At 39.6% G+C, this 18,897-nt stretch overlaps 1 protein-coding gene across 2 annotated transcripts in view; it reads right to left on the bottom strand.

Annotated features, from left to right (window-relative positions):
• The window catches only part of RB1 (RB transcriptional corepressor 1), a 3,440,561-nt gene that overhangs the window by 176,175 nt on the left and 3,245,489 nt on the right, over nucleotides 1-18,897 (bottom strand). For both annotated transcript variants that reach the window (XM_044073175.1, XM_044073174.1), the window contains exon 22: nucleotides 1,215-1,328. In XM_044073175.1, coding sequence (XP_043929110.1) covers nucleotides 1,215-1,328 — 114 coding nt within the window. The remainder of the gene's footprint in view (nucleotides 1-1,214; nucleotides 1,329-18,897) is intronic.

Consider the following 18,897-nt stretch of genomic DNA (forward strand, 5'->3'; position numbering starts at 1 on the left):
ACAGTGTGCAGTTTTGAACAATGTCTATGGTAAATGGGCACAGAGACCAAAGCATTGGGTCACTGGAAAAGCTGCAGGGGGGCTCCTGGTTCATTACCCTGCCTAGGACCCATTTGACCATGATCTGTCTCCGGAAACAAGTCATACCCTGCACAGAAATTAAAAATAGCATGATTCGCTGAGTCTGTAATTTTACCTCAAAATTTTGTTCTGTCCTTGTAAAACTTGTGATTTAGTGACAAAGCAGTAAGAGTTACATCATTAAATCTCAAGACTACATTTACAGACTTCTTGTTAATCAAAAATGCATGATGACACAAATCCACTTTATATGTTAACTTTGTAAATGCATGCTGCAAACGTTTAAAAGCGTTTTTGGTTTTGGGACTTTGTTCCTGCTTTTAGAGAAAAACAGTCTGAAAGCCATGACTTGAGTTTTTTCTGATATTTGCAGATGTAGAAACAGGGCTGGTTAAAAGTGAAGTTGAGTTTTCCCTAAATGTGCATGGTATCTTTACAGAGTATTAAGTAAAGCAGAGATGGAATTTCTTTTAGGGACAGCACCAGCTGTATATGCATGCCCAGTCTCAGTCCCTAAGTCCCTAGATGCCCCACTCCTTAAATAACATGAACTTGCCTTTTACCTAGATCTGTTTTGTCAATCACCTGTATGCACTGGGGAGCTCTTCTCTTTGGAACTCTGCTAAAAAGGAGCTCTTGACCAGTCAGTCTTATCCCAGATAACAAACAGAAATAAATAAATACATGCCATTGCTTATCACCATCATCTGAAAGAAATACTACAGGAGTATTTACCTTGCACAGATTATCACATAAGTAGCAACTGAGATTTAATGTACTTCATGGAGAAGTACACTTATTTGGAAGGAATCCTTATCCCCCCATAGTATATGTTTAAGTAGTATTTTCTGCTGCACACACAAGTCATAAAACAGGACTACTATGTTTTTCATAAACATTAGACTCTACTGATTTTACACACAGCACTGGATTAAGCACTTCATGTTACCTCATCTTACAAACACAAAAAGTTGACCATCAGCTCAGTAAAGTGCAATAGTTAAAGATTTAAAACCTTTGGTATTACTTAATCTGTTTGTTACAACCATTTAATACAATCAGTTCTATACTTAGTGTTATGTAACTACTAGAAATAGTATTTTTATTTTACTTCATTCATAATTATTACTTACCCTAGGAGAGGCGTACTGAAGAATGTTAGTTTTCAACTTCTGCATGAACACTTGATTATAGAAGACAATGATGGAGTCATACTTTCCATCTCTAATGAGAACATGTTTGAATGTCTGAAGGCAAAAGTAAACAATGATGAAATACTAAACAAGAGATTAATATTTTGCGAAACAACTATCAGTAAATCACATGACTTTTTTTAAACAAGAAATATCTTTACTGAATAATCGCTATGACACACGCAATCCTATACTTATATAAATGAAAACAAACTAGACTGACGTATTTTTATCTGCAAACATTACACAGCACATACAATCTTCTACACAGTCTTCGTCAGTCAATTACTACATAGCTCATTCAGTTCCTGCCTTCCCTTAAACCTCATTCCTCCTCCAAAACATTATTCTGCATGCACTGATCTCACAATTCCCGCTTTACATATATAATATGAGCCTGCTCTTTTCTATAGATACTGCTTTTCAGTTCTTTTTTTATCTGTTACTATATTCATTACTTCTAGTAAGGATGGTTTAGACTTAGATTTCCATTCTCTAGTAAACTGCTTTTTTGGCAGCCACCATAATTAAACTCAGCAAGGCCTTACTGTGTTCTAAGCAATTTGATTCTTTAACACAGATCAAAAAATAATTTCCCTAGTTGCACCAATTTGCTCATCCAGTATTTATGACAGAGTAGTCTGCAAGGAATTTTTAAAGTCTGCCAACTCATTAAACTCACAAAAAATATGTTCCAATTACTTCTTCTCCCCATCACATCTCCAACATTTGAAATCAACCTGTGGAAAAATTCTTTGGAGTCTGCTTAGGGTACAGAAATATCTATGCAAACAATTCCAAGCAAAGATCCTAAATCTTCTAGAGTTTACTGCATATTTGGGATTCATATACATCTATCCTCCCATTGTCTCTTTTTAAATTTATTGCCCAAGCTCTCTTCCCAATCATTTCTAAAATCCTCTGATTGGTTCCTATAATTATGTAATATTTTCTATACACTACTAATTATCCATGTTTTTATCTGTTCTAGATTCTACTAAAAATGCTACCAGTGCTGGTCTTTCTTTTAGGACCCCCCTATGTCTTTCTATTTGCCCATACTCTGATATCAATACCTGACAGGGAAGGCAATCTCTAGTCTGCAGTCCAAATGAATTATTGGCCTTCTTCCCATTCTATTACATTTTCCTCTCAAATTATTTGCTCCCAATACCTTGGTTCATTTGCCAGTTTTCTCCAGAAAATTCCAACCCACTCTTGTCTATGCTCTCTGTACAACTAATTGCAATCATCCCTATTGCCAGAATCTCCTTTCTCCATTCCCATGTTGGCTTAGTTCTTAAAATACTTTCTGCTACTTTATGAATATAACATTCTGTATGGTTATTGTTATTCTCCTTAAGAATCTGTATCCAAAATCCTGGTGTCTCTATTTCTTGAGCTTCTTCCCGTTTCATCATCACCTCTTTCCACTTTGAATTATAGGTTTCTGTTTGAGCTATGTATAGGAGCCTTAACTGTGAAGCTCTGAAATACCCCTTCAAATCAGATAATCCCAAACCATCTTGTGCTACTGGAAGGATCAACTTATTCCAATTGACTCTTGCCCTCAGCCCCTCTCAGACAAAATCCTTCAACTCTATTACTATCTACAACTTCTCCTTTGGTTGATAAAAGTCAATGCATAAAACAAGAGACACTAAAAATATTTTTATTGCTTGTATCATGCTATCCAGATCCATAAAACAGAGCTTCCGCTTCCAATTTCTCAGTTTTTGTATTATCTTTTGTTTAGTCTCTTCCCACATATCCTTAGCTGCCATAACAGTATCCTTTTTAATCCCATACTCATAAGTACCTCATTTTATAATGTTCCTATACATATGGGTATTGCTGAACCAATTTGTATGTGCAAAGTTTGCAGCTATTGCCTTTGTTTTATTTTCATTAATTTTGCGTCCTGAAAAGACTCGACATCAAAGCTATGCTTTTGAGCAGTATCTCACAGTAGCAGTGAGCTCTCCTATGACTGACCGCCACACACTGTAAAGACTGTCCCTACTATCCGCTAATTTAATGAATCAGATCTATGTGCTACAATCAGACAAACTTTCTGGTGCTATGAACCTTGAATTGTTTTTGAAATTTTCATCCTAATCAACTATCCAAAAAATCTCTAGAGCAAGATTTTTTTCAGTTTTACTATCTGACATTAGACTGAAAAAAAATAAACTTGGACAATCTGCATGTTTTTTGAAGGCAACCTTTTTTGGTTACCCAAATAAAAATCCACACGGCTCAACTACCTCTTGTCAGAGGCAACCCAAGGTCATTACTCTACCTTAGGTTATATGATTTGCTCAGATTCAGTATGCAAACAGATCAGAACTTCAAAATAATTTTTTTCTGTATGCGTTGTGCCTCCCAACCTGTCAAAAATCAGTCCTGCTCCTATGAGCTGTACCCATTCATTCTCTGTCAACAGCAACATAGCCACAAACTTGTTAAACAGCAATCATCCATACAAACATGAAGGTTAGATTATCTCAGCTGTTCATCAACCATCAGCCTCCATTCCATGTGACTAGTTGCTTACCAGTTATATGCCACAGGCTGAAGCCCACAGAAGGAATAAGAAATCATCACTGAACCCTTCTTTCAGCTTCAAGGCCCACCAAATGACTCACAACTTCCCACACTTCTAATACCCAGACCTGATCATGGCCTCTCAAAGGAGCCCTCACGTTTAAACAGAACAAAGTGTTCCTGATTCATGTCCCATCTACCTCCCCCAGCTGGCTGATGTGAGCAACCACAGCAGGGATATGCTGCACCTTCCAGTCACTGCCATGGCAGTAACAAGCCCCCATATCACAGGTCCTGACCGTTTTGGAACTGTGTAAGCTTCCACTCACACAGTGATGATCAGCTGAGAACAACCACTGCCCCCCCCCACCCAGAAACACACCATGGATGAGATATGGAAGAACCAGTGTTGACTGCTCATTCCTATTACTCCTGCCCAACTCTTCTCATAGCCAAATCTTTATATGAGCTAAAGTTATCTTGGATGTAGTCAGGATTTTATCCATTTATACCACAGAGCTGAGCAGCAACTCAAAATTACAGTTTAAGTATGACAATGCCAGACAAGCAGGCATCTGAAACTTAATCCAAGTTTTGTTTCTTAAAAAGTAAGTGGGCTGGTCCTTGGTAACCCGTTACAACCACTAACCAAGCCAAAGGAAAATCTTACAATACAGAGCAATGTAAGTTGCACATAATATGCAAAGTTTAACTTAGAAGCAGTCTTAGAATGCATACAAGATTCATAGTTACTATTCACAGTATATTTATATATATACATATATATATATATATATATATATATATATATATATATATTAAAGAATGAACAATGTACAAAATTTCAGTGTAAAGGAAAGCTTTGAGGAGATATTTTGTCATCTGGTCATATAGGCAAAAAAAGCTTCCATCAGTAAGCCAGCCCTCTGGCACAGACCCCCCCCCCCCAACTGCAATGCCACTGACTGAGTTTCTGAAAACAGCCTCAGATGTTGGAAGGTAGGATCCTATGGAAAAGATTGAATATGTTTGCCATATCTTTTTACAAAACAGGGTGGAGCTGAGGGTTCAAGGCTAGTGGTTACATTTGAACATGTAGCTTTTTTAACAGTGGTTGGAAACATGTTGCAGTGTGACCCTACAGTTAAGGTGTAGTGACAGAGTAGGGGTGCCTTGAATCATGCACTGTTTCTGATGAGATTAAATGGAACAGGAAAGTGGCATACTCCTGCCTGTCTACCCCAAATGTTAACATTCCTGTGGTGTTACTCTCAGGGCTGTCTCGTCACGTTGGTGCCAAACCACCATGGTCAGTAAAGCAATGTTTTCCATGGCTTGGGGGAGATAAGAAGGGGGGCACACAATGGTTTATCCAAAAGTGGGCAATGCTTGCCTCAGTATGAAGAGAACCACAGGTATTCTCAAGGAAGTGTAAATCACTCTGAACAGCCACAAACAGGATTTAGGCAGAAATAAGTTTTCTGTATTTACAGAACAGATCTATTGTAAGGGGGAGTAAAATACATTAAGTCTTTACAAAAATCTAATCTAAGGCATCAGCAACTGTACTATAAAATCTTAATGACTACTAAATATCAAGCCAACAATGCCATAAATGGAGCACAAGCAGGAGCTGTTCTATTTCCTTCTCAGTTCAGGCACGTTATGGACTGCTATGTATGGTTGGTCATTAATGACCAGGAAGACCGAAAGTACACAGTAAAGTAAGTACACTTACCATAATGGTAGACATTCGAATAGATAACGGCTGCAGTAGCCTAAGCTATATGGGACATATCCTACCAAAGATTAAATGACCAACCAGCTTCCAAAGCTTTAGGGTGCCTTACATGCACACTAACTGCTGTATAGCTCAAGGTCAGCAGTATAAAGTCAGTGTTTAGGGCAACAAGCTCTCAGAACTTTTTTGCTGTTGAAAAGTGCTCTCTCCTGCAGGCTTTGAGTGATCAACGATCAGTTAGTGCTTCTTCAAATCTGGAGAGGAAAGTACCCCATTGGAAACTACCTTCCTTTTTATCAATTTTATGTGGAAATCTTTGACTTTTTTGTCTAAATTTGTTGCTGAGGTGAGCACTAGTGTTTTTAAAGATTGTCTTGTCAGGGAGGAAAATCAGAAAACTTAGGCTGCATTACCCACTTGTCAGACACTTTTTCTGACAGACAGATGATTCTGGGTCCCAGGACACATGTGCCAAAGAAAAATTCAATTGCTTCTAGCTCCAAATTGTGTTCTATAGTGGTATACAGGCATACAACACCAAATGCAAAAAAGAAGAGTCTGCCTTCCATTCAAAGTCTTAGTTGTTGGAAGAGGTGATCTGTCTCATTCAATTAAGGGGGGGGGGGGTAATGTTTTCATCTTAGGTTGCAGAAAATTGTCATATAAAATCCTAACTCTTTTTAAAGGGCTGCTAATTCCAGTGACAACCTATCTACCTGAAGCTGTTTTTTTGTGTGTATTTTGAAGAAGCAGTGAAAGAAGGAAAGCTAGAAGGAAAGCTCTCAGATCATCTGCTACACTGATCTTAGCCACCAAACAGTGACTTACAGATGCCCGTCTGCTCTGTACACATGACCTGCTTAATAGTCCTATCTAGCAAGTAATACTACACAGACACTCAACAGTCTTGCTAGACCAATCTATGCCTTTCAGTAGTATGAAGAGACAACTACAACATGGGTGCTTAACTTCAGCTGTGTCATAAGATGTTCAATCTGCTCACAGAAAAGTCACGGGATTAACCTGCTCACCCACAAGCTTCAGTAACCTGCGGTGCATCTTCACAAATATCAGATCATCGATTTGATGAAAACAACTTTAAACCAGATTTGCTATGTCATCCCTCTGTCAGACAAAATGGACACACTGTACAGAAATAAAACTGGTTTCTAGTCAGCGCAACAGCTGCTCTCCACTTAAGACTCCCTAACTTGCAAATTAATAAAATTGGATTACTGCTCCCTGCTTGCCAAACTTATATATATGTGGAAGTAAACACTGAAGACACCATGCACTCACTCAGATCTCACGATCACAAGGCTCTAATGCTAACAAGGCCTAGTCTCAAATCAGGAGAGAACCTGGAATCAAATTTTACCTGAAATCCATAATCAACAAAACTTTTACCAATTTTTTAGTCGAAGATAAAGAAACATTCAAATATTTTGTATGAATGTAAATACTTAGAATAAAAAATCCTCTAGGAATCTATCTTGAAATTATTGTTGTACTACGTAACTACCTGAATTAAAATAACTAAGCTGATATGTCAGGGGTTTTATGGTCTAGTATTAATTTCACTGAAAGACTAGGATTCATACACAGGTTGCCTAGTGGACAAAGTTGTGTAAGTGGTTATGTCTACTACGCAATGGGCTTCTTAAATCATAGCTGGTATGCTGCCAGTATCATACAGATGCACTACAGATCAGTGAACATTTAAGGTGTTGCGTATAAGTGTGGGTCTTTGTGGTTAGAGCCTATTTCAATTAGGCCTTTTATCTGAACTGCCTTGCACAGAAGACTTGTGTGGCATGACAATTCATAGACCACCATACTAAACAAACTCCATGCAGAGCACTGCATGAAATTCATAACTACACATAGTTAATAGCAGTGTTACAAGTATCCATTTCTATGGCAAAATCTGCACAACATCTTCAGCCAGCCAGACTGCCAATTCAGGTAAAGAGTGTCAGCATGTGTGTGTACATTAAGATACAACCAAACACCCTAATACTGGGTGATTTCAACTACCCTGCCATTAACTGGGAAAACTACTCGGGTACCAACACCTTTTCACAACGGTTCTTGGAATTCAAATTCCAGTGCCTGGATCAACTCATCCATTGTCCCACCAGGAGCTCCAATATCCTAGACCTGGTCATTATCAACATGGGAGATAGATGATCCACACCAGTGGTCACCCCCTCATTGGTCTGGTCTGACCATAAGCAAATCACCCTTGACATCCACATCCAACCCCCAACCCCCAGTAAAGAAATCTCCGTAAAAAACTTCTCCAAATCCAACTTCATGCTACTCAAGTCAGAAGTGACAAACTTCATGATACCCATGCAGACGGGAGCTGAAAGTTCGACTGCTGAATCCTACACTAAGGCACTGTATGAACACATCCACTCGTGCATGAATCATGACATCCCAAATAGAACCAAGACGCTCTCCTCCAAAAAAAAGGAAGCCAATCTGGTGGTCCCCTGCCATAAACAAATTATACAACAGAAGGAAGAAACTGTTGCAGAAAAAAGAAAAATCCCAGGATGCAAAAAACTCCCTTACCTGCCTCAGTAAGAAGCTGAGATCCCTCATAAAATCCTCCAAAGCTAGTTACGAAAATAAAATTGCCAAAGATTCCAAAGACAACCACAAGGCATTCTATAGTTATGTCAAGAATCTAAATGGCAATGCTCAGATCTGCTCTGAACTACAACAGAATGGCATTAAATATACTGATCCCAAGGATATTGCCAATATCCTGGCAGATCAGTTTACTGCCAACTTAACCCCCCTCTCACCCCTAAAGGGCCCAACTTAATACCAAAAGATTGCCAAATTCTGGTAATCACGGCCACACAGGTAGAAACCGCACTCTCCAAAGCTAAGAATACAGCATGCATGGGACCAGATGACATCCCGGGCTGTGTACTACATAAACTACAAAATGAACTAGCACCTCACCTAAGTGTCATGTTTAATCATAGCCTCACCTCAGGCTTCGTGCCCAATGAGTGGCGTACAGCTACAGTTATCCCACTCCACAAGGTGGGATCCACCTTGGATCCCAGGAACTACTGTCCCATTAGTCTGACAAGCCTGATCTGCAAGGACATGGAACGCATTATCATGGAACTTATAAACAACGACATTAGCAACCTTCAATCACAGGACCCCACCCAGTTTGAGTTCATGAAGGGCCGATCTTGTCTCCTGAACCTGACTGACTTCTTCAAATCAGTCTCCAGAGCTGTGGACGAGGGTAAGGCGGTCCACATAGCCTATCTGGACCTCGCCAAGGCCTTCGACACCATCCCCCACTCTGGAATCATAAATAAACTTACTAAGCTGGGCATAAATCTCTACGTCACTCGATGGGTTGCCAACTGGCTTACTGACAAAACCCAGACTGTAAAAGTAGCCGACTCCAAATCCAGCTCCAGACGAGTGACAAGTGGAGTACCTCAGGGTTCAGTCCTGGAACCACTCTTGTTTAGCATCTACTTCTCTGAAGCACAGGCCAACAATAAGGGACTCTAGCTAACAAAGTTCGCAGACGACTGCAAACTGGGAGCCATTACTGAATCCCCACATTATATGGATATTCTACAAAAGGGCCTTAGAGAAACAGATGCTTGGTGCTAGAGCCATGGGCTCAAGCTTAAAGCCAAAAAATGTATAGTTATCCCCTTTGGGAAAAACCATGTACCCATGAATTACCACATAGGTGGCAGTACATTAAACACCAAAAGTGTGATGAGAGACTTAGGAACACAGGTAGACAGTGGTTTCACCTTCGATAATCACATCGCCACAACAGTCAGGAAATCCCTCTATGTGGCACACCTCATCACTAAGGGCTTTTCATCCAGAAAAAAGGAGGTCATTGTCCCATTGTACTCATCCCTCATTAGACCCATTATAGAGTACAATGCCCCATTTGGTATGTACCTCACAAGACATCTGCAACAGCTGGAAAGGCTGCAGAAATACCTCACTAAAAGAATCACAGGCTTAACGCAGATGCCCTATACTGACCATCTAAAAAAACTCCAGCTATACTCTGTGGCATATCATCTACTCAGAGGCGATCTCTGCTTAACATACAAGGCCATGTCAAACCCTGAGCTGTTGGACATGCTCCACTTAAAGAAATCCCAATCCCTCAGAGCCACACGCTCCAGGGATCTAAACCTTGTCATCACAATGAAAAAACATGCTGGAGGGATAGGTTCCTGACCCAGAGACTCCCCATACTCTGTAATAGACTGCCCATACATGTCAAGCAGAGTGCCTCCTTGGCCCTCTTCAAAAAGAACCTTGACGATTGGATGGGAGATAGGAAATTCACCCCGGGGATCACGTCAGTCACTCTGCTAGAGAGGGGTCCAGGAAAGTAAATATTGTGGGAAGAACTATCCAGAGAACTGTTATGGTTAGGCTTGTATAGGCCCGAGGGCCGACAGCCTAGTATCAACCTATAAACCTATATATATAAATTTATGTTTGTATGTGTATGTGTGCAGGCATAGGGACAGTACTTGAGCAGGTGCTGTGAGTGAAAGCGCATGAATCCTTGCGTGACTGTTTGCATGACTGTCAAAAGACTGCTGCCTGATGGTGCTGTGAATGGGAGCAATCAGTGATTCAGGGTGTGCTGGCACTGGATATGTGCATATCTATGCATGTGCAGGGATTTGTGTATCTGTGTGTTATGAGCCGGAGTGTATGTTTGGCCTCCAATGTTTGACAGGGAAGGCAGACTAGAACAAAGCTGAAAACTGTAGATGCTTTACTCTACATAGCTTCCTGCAGAGAGACACTGGGTAGGTATATTTTGCAGGTCTTTTGTGTGGCCGCACACAATGCATGCTCTTATGTGCACTTGCATTTGTGGTTGTGTATGTGTACATATCTCTGTTTGGTGGTGCCTGTGTGTGGTCTGCTAAGAATCTGTGCTGCTTCCCTGCACAGGATAGTAAGCTGTTCAGCCGAGCAGTTGTTTACACCGCTCAGTTAAGTGAGTCATAGTCATACTAATTCAGTTTTAATCAGATGTGCTACTGCTGTTTTTGTTGTCTTTCGGCTTTTCCTGGTTAGGGGTCACCACAGCGGAACTCCGGTCCGCTAATGATTGGCAGTAGATTTTGACGAATGCCGAGGTGCCAGCTCGACGTTCAACCTTCAACGAAGGCACGACCTTTTACACATGTCTTTCGAGCGCCCACCCAATCACGGGGAGGACATGCAGATTCCACACAGAAGGCACTCCCCGCAATCCAGCCGAGAATCGAACGGGAGAACCTCTTGCTGTGAGGCAACAACGCTACCGCTACACCACCGTGGAAGACTACTTAATCAGATGTGCTACCATGAATCACATTTTAGAAAAGCGTGGACGTTGTGCTACTAAACTTGGTTCTTTGAATTCCAGTCATGGAATCTATTGCCACTCATTCATTTACATATGAATGATCTCAGCTATTACCATGGATGTCTAAATGCTGCTGCCTTGTCTAATCACAATCTGTCATCAAGGATGTTTAATGGCCACTCATCTGAACACATTTACTTACTTATGCATTTGTTAAAACATCTAGATGGACTGGTCTGGAGACCATGTCATAGGTATAATCACAGTAGAACAGCAAAATATAACAAGCAAGTACACAGTCAATAAATTTACAGTTTAGAGTACAGTACAATATGGCAAAAGTATTTCATCATGATTATGACAACATTCATAGTTTATTACATTACAACTTTCAATGGGTTTAATTTTTAAGTATTTTGTGTTTCTAATACCATGGCAGGAATGGACCCCGTGTCAAAATATGATTAAAGTTAATGAAATTAGTATTGCTTCAGTCTTTGATATTATTCAAATGTGCTCCTCTCAGCACCCATAATGTGCCCAGAACAGTCACCTTCTGCAATTCATACAGTTACATGTATTGCTCCTACTACTACTATTGGAGCTGTCTGGGTATCTTTCTTCCACATTTCTCAAATTTCTGCCCGCAAATCATGATATTTTATGACTTTGTGTCTCTGTATGTAAGACACCATAATCACTGGGTGTAGCAGTTTCAATGATCAATGCTACTTTTGTCTTCTATTCATGGAGTACCATATCTGGTTTTCTTGCATCTATTTTTTGAACTGTTGGTAATGGTTGATTCCATGTGATATAAACTTCAGTATTTTCTGTAAACCACTGCAGAAGAAATACTTCCAACAAAACACCACGACTAAAGCCAACGTTCTTAACACTTTTTATTATCAAAAACACCAACTTCTTCCTCTACCGCCTCGGCTCTCAAAGCCTTTAACAGAGTATTTTAAACATTGAACCATTTCCTGTATTTATACATCATAGCCCAACTGACACATTGTTAACACTACAATTAAAACTTTTCTCTTAAAAAGACAGACTACAAAAACACTTCCAATTGCATTCCTTGTTCATTCCACTTGGAATTAGTGTATTAAATTTTAAAATAAAAATAGATTCTTTTTTTCTTAATTATTTCTTAACATCATTTAACAACTCATTACTTTTATATATCTGTTCTAAGATTGTAGCTTGTAAACCAGCAACATTACCATCATGTGCCTGTAAGAAATGAATAGCTACAGGACTTGTTTCACTTTTATTCTTCACATCTCTTACATGTTCTTTTAACCTTTTTCAGAAACTTTTATGTTTCTCCTATTTAATACTTGTCACAGGGGCATTTCAGAGCATAAATTACTACCTCATTATTACAATTAAAACAACCTTGTGTCTCAAACCTTTTTCTATTAATCTGTGGAAATTTGTTAACTATATACTGACATACTGAGCATTTACCACAGGTAAAGTGCCTATATTATCTAATTCGAATTGTCTGTTTTCTGATGGTAAGATAAACTTCCCTTTCACTATGAAATCTTTGATGTTTCTTCCCCTCATATAAGAGAGACTTAATTTTTTAAAAAATCTAATCATATTTTTGCAACATATCCCAATAATATTTTACCATCTTAGCTTACTGATTACTAACGAGCTGACTAATCTCTATATATCGCAACATGTAACTACTTCACCAAGCTTTGTTGTTGTATCTTTCCCGGTTAGGGGTCGCCACAGTGGAACTCAGGTCCGCTAATGATTGGCAGTAGATTTTTACGTACCGAGTTGCCAGCCCTGACGTACAACCTTCAACGAAGGTACGCCCATTCATGCATGTTTCCACACAGAAGATGCTTTAGCTGAGAATCGAACAGGACAACATTTTACTGTGAGGTGATAACGCTACCGCAGCACCACCACCGCAGTACTTCACCAAGCTTTGTATCCTGTCTAATGTCTCTTACCTTTAATTGTGTCTGGCCATGAGAATTATAGGTTCATAGGTTCATACTAGGCTATCTGCCCTAGGGCATTTATAAGCCTAGCCAGAGTGTGTTTGGCTTTCGCCACCCATTTTAAAATAATTTTGCTATGCCCTTTTTTGAGGTTAGTATACTGTGCCTCTGTCTAACAGTGACACAGAAGTGATACCCGGGGTAAACCTACGATCTCCCACCCACTCATCAAGATTCCTCTTGAAGAGAGTCAATGAGGGACTCTGCCTAACCTGGACTGGGATTTTATTCCAGAGTGAAGGGAGCCTCTGGGTTATGAATCTGTCCCTCCAGCATGTCCTATTTATTTCAGTGCTGAGGTTCAAGTCTCTCGAGCACGTAGCTCAATGGGATTTGGATTTTCTGAGGTGCAGCATGTCCATTAATTCCGGGTTGGACATGGCTTTATACGTCAGGCACAGATCGCCTCTGAGCAGGCGGTATGCCACTGAGTAGAGCTGGAGTTTCTTTAACCGGCAGCATATGGCATCTGTTTGAGCCCTTTGATCCTCTTGGTGAGGTACTTTTGGGGTCTTTCCAGTTGCTGCAGGTGTCTGGTAAGGTACATCCCAAAAGGGGCATTGTACTCAATTATGGGCCTGATGAGGGATGAGTAAAGAGGCACGATGACCTCCCCTGATCTAGATGTGAATCCCTTCATGATTAGGTGGGCTATATAAAATGTTTTTCTAACCACTTTGGCCACGTGGTTGTCAAATGAGAGACTGCTATCAACTTGAGTCCCCAGGTCCCTAATTACTTCTTCTGTACTTAATGGATTACCACCTATGTGGTAATTTGTGGGCACTTTGTTTTTGCCAAAGGGGATGACTATACACTTTTTGGTGTTTAGCTTGAGGCCATGGCTCTGGCACCAGTTGTCTGTTTATATGAGGCCCATTTTTAGGATGCTTGTGTCGGCTGGAGTGTCAATTATGGCGCCCAGTTTGCAGTCATCTGCAAACTTGGTCAGCCACAGTCCTTCCATCATCCTGTGTGTCCCTATTAGGGAACACCTCGAACCATTGTACATAATCACTTTGTTGTATACTTTGTTTTATACTTTCAAATTTTATCTGTGTAATTTTGTCTATTTAGAGATTTTCTCCCCAGGCCTCCACTGAAAATGGACATATATCCAGTCGGACTATCCCGGTAAACAAATATAAAATAAAATAAATATATAAACTGTTCCAAAAATACTGTATACTTTGACACAATATATAAATATATATAAATATGTATATATATATATATATATATATATATATATATATATATATATTCTTGAATTTCTCCTTCAATTGTAATTTATTATGCACTTTACTGCCCCCTCTTACATTACTCTTTCCTTTCATTTTTCTTCTGGCTTTGTTAACTAATTCTATATCATAACCTCTATTTATAAACATTTGACTCATTATTTCCAATTCCTCTATATATTAATTTTCCTCACTACACAATCTTTCCAACCTTGTAAATTGTCTAAATGGGACTGACTCCATTGCATGTGTGTGGTGGATGACAGCTACTACCATGTAGAATATAGTCAAAGTTATCAAATTTTCTGTGAATTCTAGCTTTAATAGTTTTACATTTTATTCCTTCCAATGTTATGTCCAGATAATTCACCTTTCTCCCCATTTGCAGTCCCTCACATCCTACTTTAAATCTATTATTGTGTAAACGTTGAACAAAACTTTGTACCTTTTCTTTACCTCCATCATTTTCTATAATGCTTTGTGGCTCATGCTTCCAATGTTTCTCAGCTACTTCAACATTGTAAAGTTTGCATAATCCCCACTTCAACAGTTTTGACACATTACTATGCATTTCATAAGCAGGCCCTCTGCCACTAGTGTATCACACCCAACAATACGGTGTGAAACTGTTTCCAATTCTATTTTACAAAACCTGTATTTGTCTGTTTGCCTGACATGTTCAATGGACTCTGCAAACCAACATATATACAGTTCACTATCCTAGGCCACCAACAGTTAACTTTTCGTCTGCAGTATGCATGAGCCTATGCAACATTCATTTAATACACAATTATTTTACTTTAGAACATATGTAATATTAAATATTTTCATGCTCTGCCTATGGCTTAGATCATGGCTGAAAAGGATATAGAGATCATATCATCTGCCCAGTTATAAAATAACATTAATAAAATAAATTGTAGTGATAGGAGTTTAACAGTCAAAAAAACTGAACAATTCTTAAACAGACAAAAAAATATGGCTGTTAACTGAACTTCCACAAGAAACAAATTGGCTGGCCAGTCAGTGCTGCCAATGGCAAACAGGAAGTACTGGAATGCAAGCATATTAAAATGCGAAAAGGGAAGATCAAATAAACTCATACTGCTGAACATAGATTTATAGATTAGTACTAGTACTACTGCCCTTGTGGGGCCACTTAAGCCCTAGCCAATTATATCTCTTGTGAGACAAACCCTGCACCTTGTCATCCAATTAGCTCTAAATTCAGTACACTTCATTTTTTAAGGGCCGAGAAATATTTAAAAAAAATGACTTTTGTAAACTCTGAAAGATGACTGGGCAAACAACAAAACAATCAATAACAGTACAAAAAGCCCAGTGCAAAAAGAGAATGGGCAATCCTTACAAATGTGAAAAATCACTACAACACAACACTCAAAAATGAGCAATACATCATGTTCAAATTAATCACTGCTGAAAAATGGCCACATAGGATCATAGGAGGTTACTAGGCTAATGGCCCTGGAGCCACTACAAGCCTAGCCAAGAGTTTATCCCCAAAAAAGAAACCTCAGTCAGCACCTGTTGCCCCTGTCAGTGAGGGACAAAGGTGGAACTCCTGGGACAAATTTGTGGTTTCCCATCCACTCATCAAGGTTGCCCTTGAAGTGGGTCAGAGAGGTACTCTGTTTGATATGTATGGGAAGTCTATTCCAGAGATGGGGCAGCCTCTGGGAGACAAACTTGTCTCTCTAACAGGTTTTGTTGATGTTGCATATTAGATTTAGGCCTATTAAGTGGGTAATGCGCGAGGGGTTAGACTTACAGATATGGAGCATCTCTAGTAGGGCAGGGTCCAATACTGCCTTGTAGGCGAGACACAGATCAACTCTGAGCAATCTGTATGATACCGAGTAGAGTGATAGTGATTTGAGCCTGTCCACATAGGACAGGTGTTGGTGGCCATGGATTCTATTTGTGAGGTATTTCAATGGCTTTTCCAGTTGGTGCAGGTGTTAGGAGAGGTACATACCCAAAAGGGTGTTATATTCAATTATAGGTCTGATAAGGGAGGGGTACAGAGAGGTAACAACCTCCGTTTTTCTGGATGCAGTCCCTTTACTTATGAGATGAACCAAGTAAAAAGCCTTTTCTGACCACTGCCACCACACGATGGTCGAATGTGACAGTGTTGTCAACCTGAGTGTCCAGGTTGCCGTTGATGTGGTAATCAGTAGGGGCCGTGTTTTTGCCGAATGGTACAATAATACAATTTTTTGTGTTTAACTTTAGGCCATGACTTTGGCACCAGTTATTTGAAGCTCCGAGACCCTCTTGCAGTATGTTAACATAATTTGGTTTGGGGAGTCAGTGACAGCACCTAACTTACAGTCATCTGCAGACTTGATCAGCCACAGGCCCTTTGTCTTTGCCTGGGCCTCTGAGAAGTAGATGCAAAACAGCAGGGGTCCCAGGACAGATCCCTGAGGAACAACAATACTGACAGGTCTGCTGTCGGAGGTGATGGCACCTATTTTGACCTTGTGGGTCCTATCTGTGAGCCAGTTGGCCACCCATCTGACGAAATGGGGATTAACACGAAGTTGTGTTCGCTTTTTGATGATGCCCGAGTGGTGGGTTGTGTTAAAGGCCTTGGCCAGGTCAAGGTAAGCTATATGTACTGACTGTCCCTCGACCAGGGCTTTGGTGAAAGTCTCATAGAAGTCAACTAGGTTCAGTAGGCAAGATCTGGCCCTGATGAATCCGAATTGGGTGGAGTCAAGTGCTTGGAGACTGCCTATGTCCTTGTTTATGAGATCCGTGATAATACGCTCCATGGCTTTACAGATCAGACTTGTCAAGCTAATGGGGCAATGGTTTCCCAGGTCAGTAGTGGCACCACCTTTGTGCAATGGGATGACAATGGCAATTCACTCTAGTGGAATGAAGCCTGTAATTAGGCTGTGATTGAATAGGGTGCTCAATGGTAAAGCTAGTTGTTGCTGGAGATGGTGCAGAATACAGCCTGGGATACTATCAGGTCCCATGGAAGCTGTGTTCTTTGCTTTGTATAGGGCCTTTAATACTTGATCTACGGAGATGTGGGACAAGTATTGGGGGTGTCGATTGGGCCTATACACTAGAAATGATGCTGACAGAGTTTATCATTATTTAGAAGAAAACTCAATCACAGCAATATAAACAAAAGGGTAATAAAGGAAAGTTATATGAAACTAAGGATCATTTGATGTTAAATAGTCATAATGGAGAACTGTAAAAAGGGGAAGAATCTAAGTATGGCATGCATAGACTACAAAAAAGCATTTGACAGTATTCCACATTCATGGATAAGAGAGTGCTTAAAAATGTATAAGGTACACCCTACACTGATCGTCTACATTACAGTGACCATGAAACAATGGCAAGCCACTTTGCAGTTAAGCCATGATAAAGGACAGATTATTATTCCAGGGATAAAAATTCATAGGGGAATATTCCTGCTCTTTTGTCTTGCCCTTAACCCATTAAGATGTCTACTTAATAGATTAGGTCATGACTACAATTTAGCTCCCAGAAAACAACAAAGTGTAAAGACTTCTCATCTTCTTTTTGTAGTTGATTTAAAACTGTATAGGTCATCAGATGAGAAATTGAAAGCAAAACTGCAAGTGGTCAAATCTTTTTAGATGATATAAGAGTGTCACTTGGTCTTGATAAATGTGCAAAAGCATCCTTTAAAACAGGAAAGCTACAGCACCAAGAAAACATCAGTTTGGGATAGGAATGTGATATAAAATAACTTGAACAAGAGGGGGTGTATAAATATTTGGGAACTGATGAAGGATCAACAATAAAAGATGAACAAATGCAAATAAAACTTAGTAAGGAATATTTTATAAAAATCGGTGAATGATTTATAAAAATCGGTGCATACCAAGACTATAAATTCCCCGTTCTGAAGGAGGTATGGGCCTCCTCAAAACTGATTACATGTATAGACCTGCAATTGTGGGACTGCATACATATCTGCTGACCTCCCAAGATCCAAACATGGTGAAAGTTTTGAAACATGAGGGGAATAAGTCTAAGATGACTTCCCTGCTTAATTGAGCAGAAGCATATCGGCATCAAGCGGAACTGGAAATCAAACCAGAAGTAGATAAAAAACAGGCAGCAACTGAATGTGCCAAAAAACAAAAGAAAGAATATAAACTGAATGATCAGATGAGAAGGCAAGAAATGTGAAAAATGCATCAATATAGATGCAAATACAGAAAACTCTTGGAACAGTCTCATGTTGATCAGGATCAAATGCAGGAATGGTTAAGGAGAGGTAAATTTAAACCAAAAGATGAAAGGTGAATACTGACAGCCCAAGACCGTGGACTACATACATGTTGATTTACAAAATCGATTGAACATATGGGAGAAACAGACAAATGTAGGTTTTGTAAAACAGAAATGGAAACAGTTGCACATCTTGTTGTTGGTTGTGATATACTAGTGGCAGAAGGACTGTATACTGAAAGGCATAATAATGTGGCAAGACTGTTGCATTGGGGATTGTGCAAACATTATAATACTGAAGTAAGTGAAAAACACTGGAAACATGAGCCACAAAGCATCACAGAAAATGATGAAGTTTACATCACATGGGAACATCTACTGCCAACAGTTAAAAAAAAAAAAAAAAAAATAGACGGGA

This window comes from Protopterus annectens, chromosome 5.part1 (genome assembly GCF_019279795.1).
Source record: "Protopterus annectens isolate FY-2018-M chromosome 5.part1, PAN1.0, whole genome shotgun sequence".
NCBI lineage: Eukaryota > Metazoa > Chordata > Ceratodontiformes > Protopteridae > Protopterus > Protopterus annectens.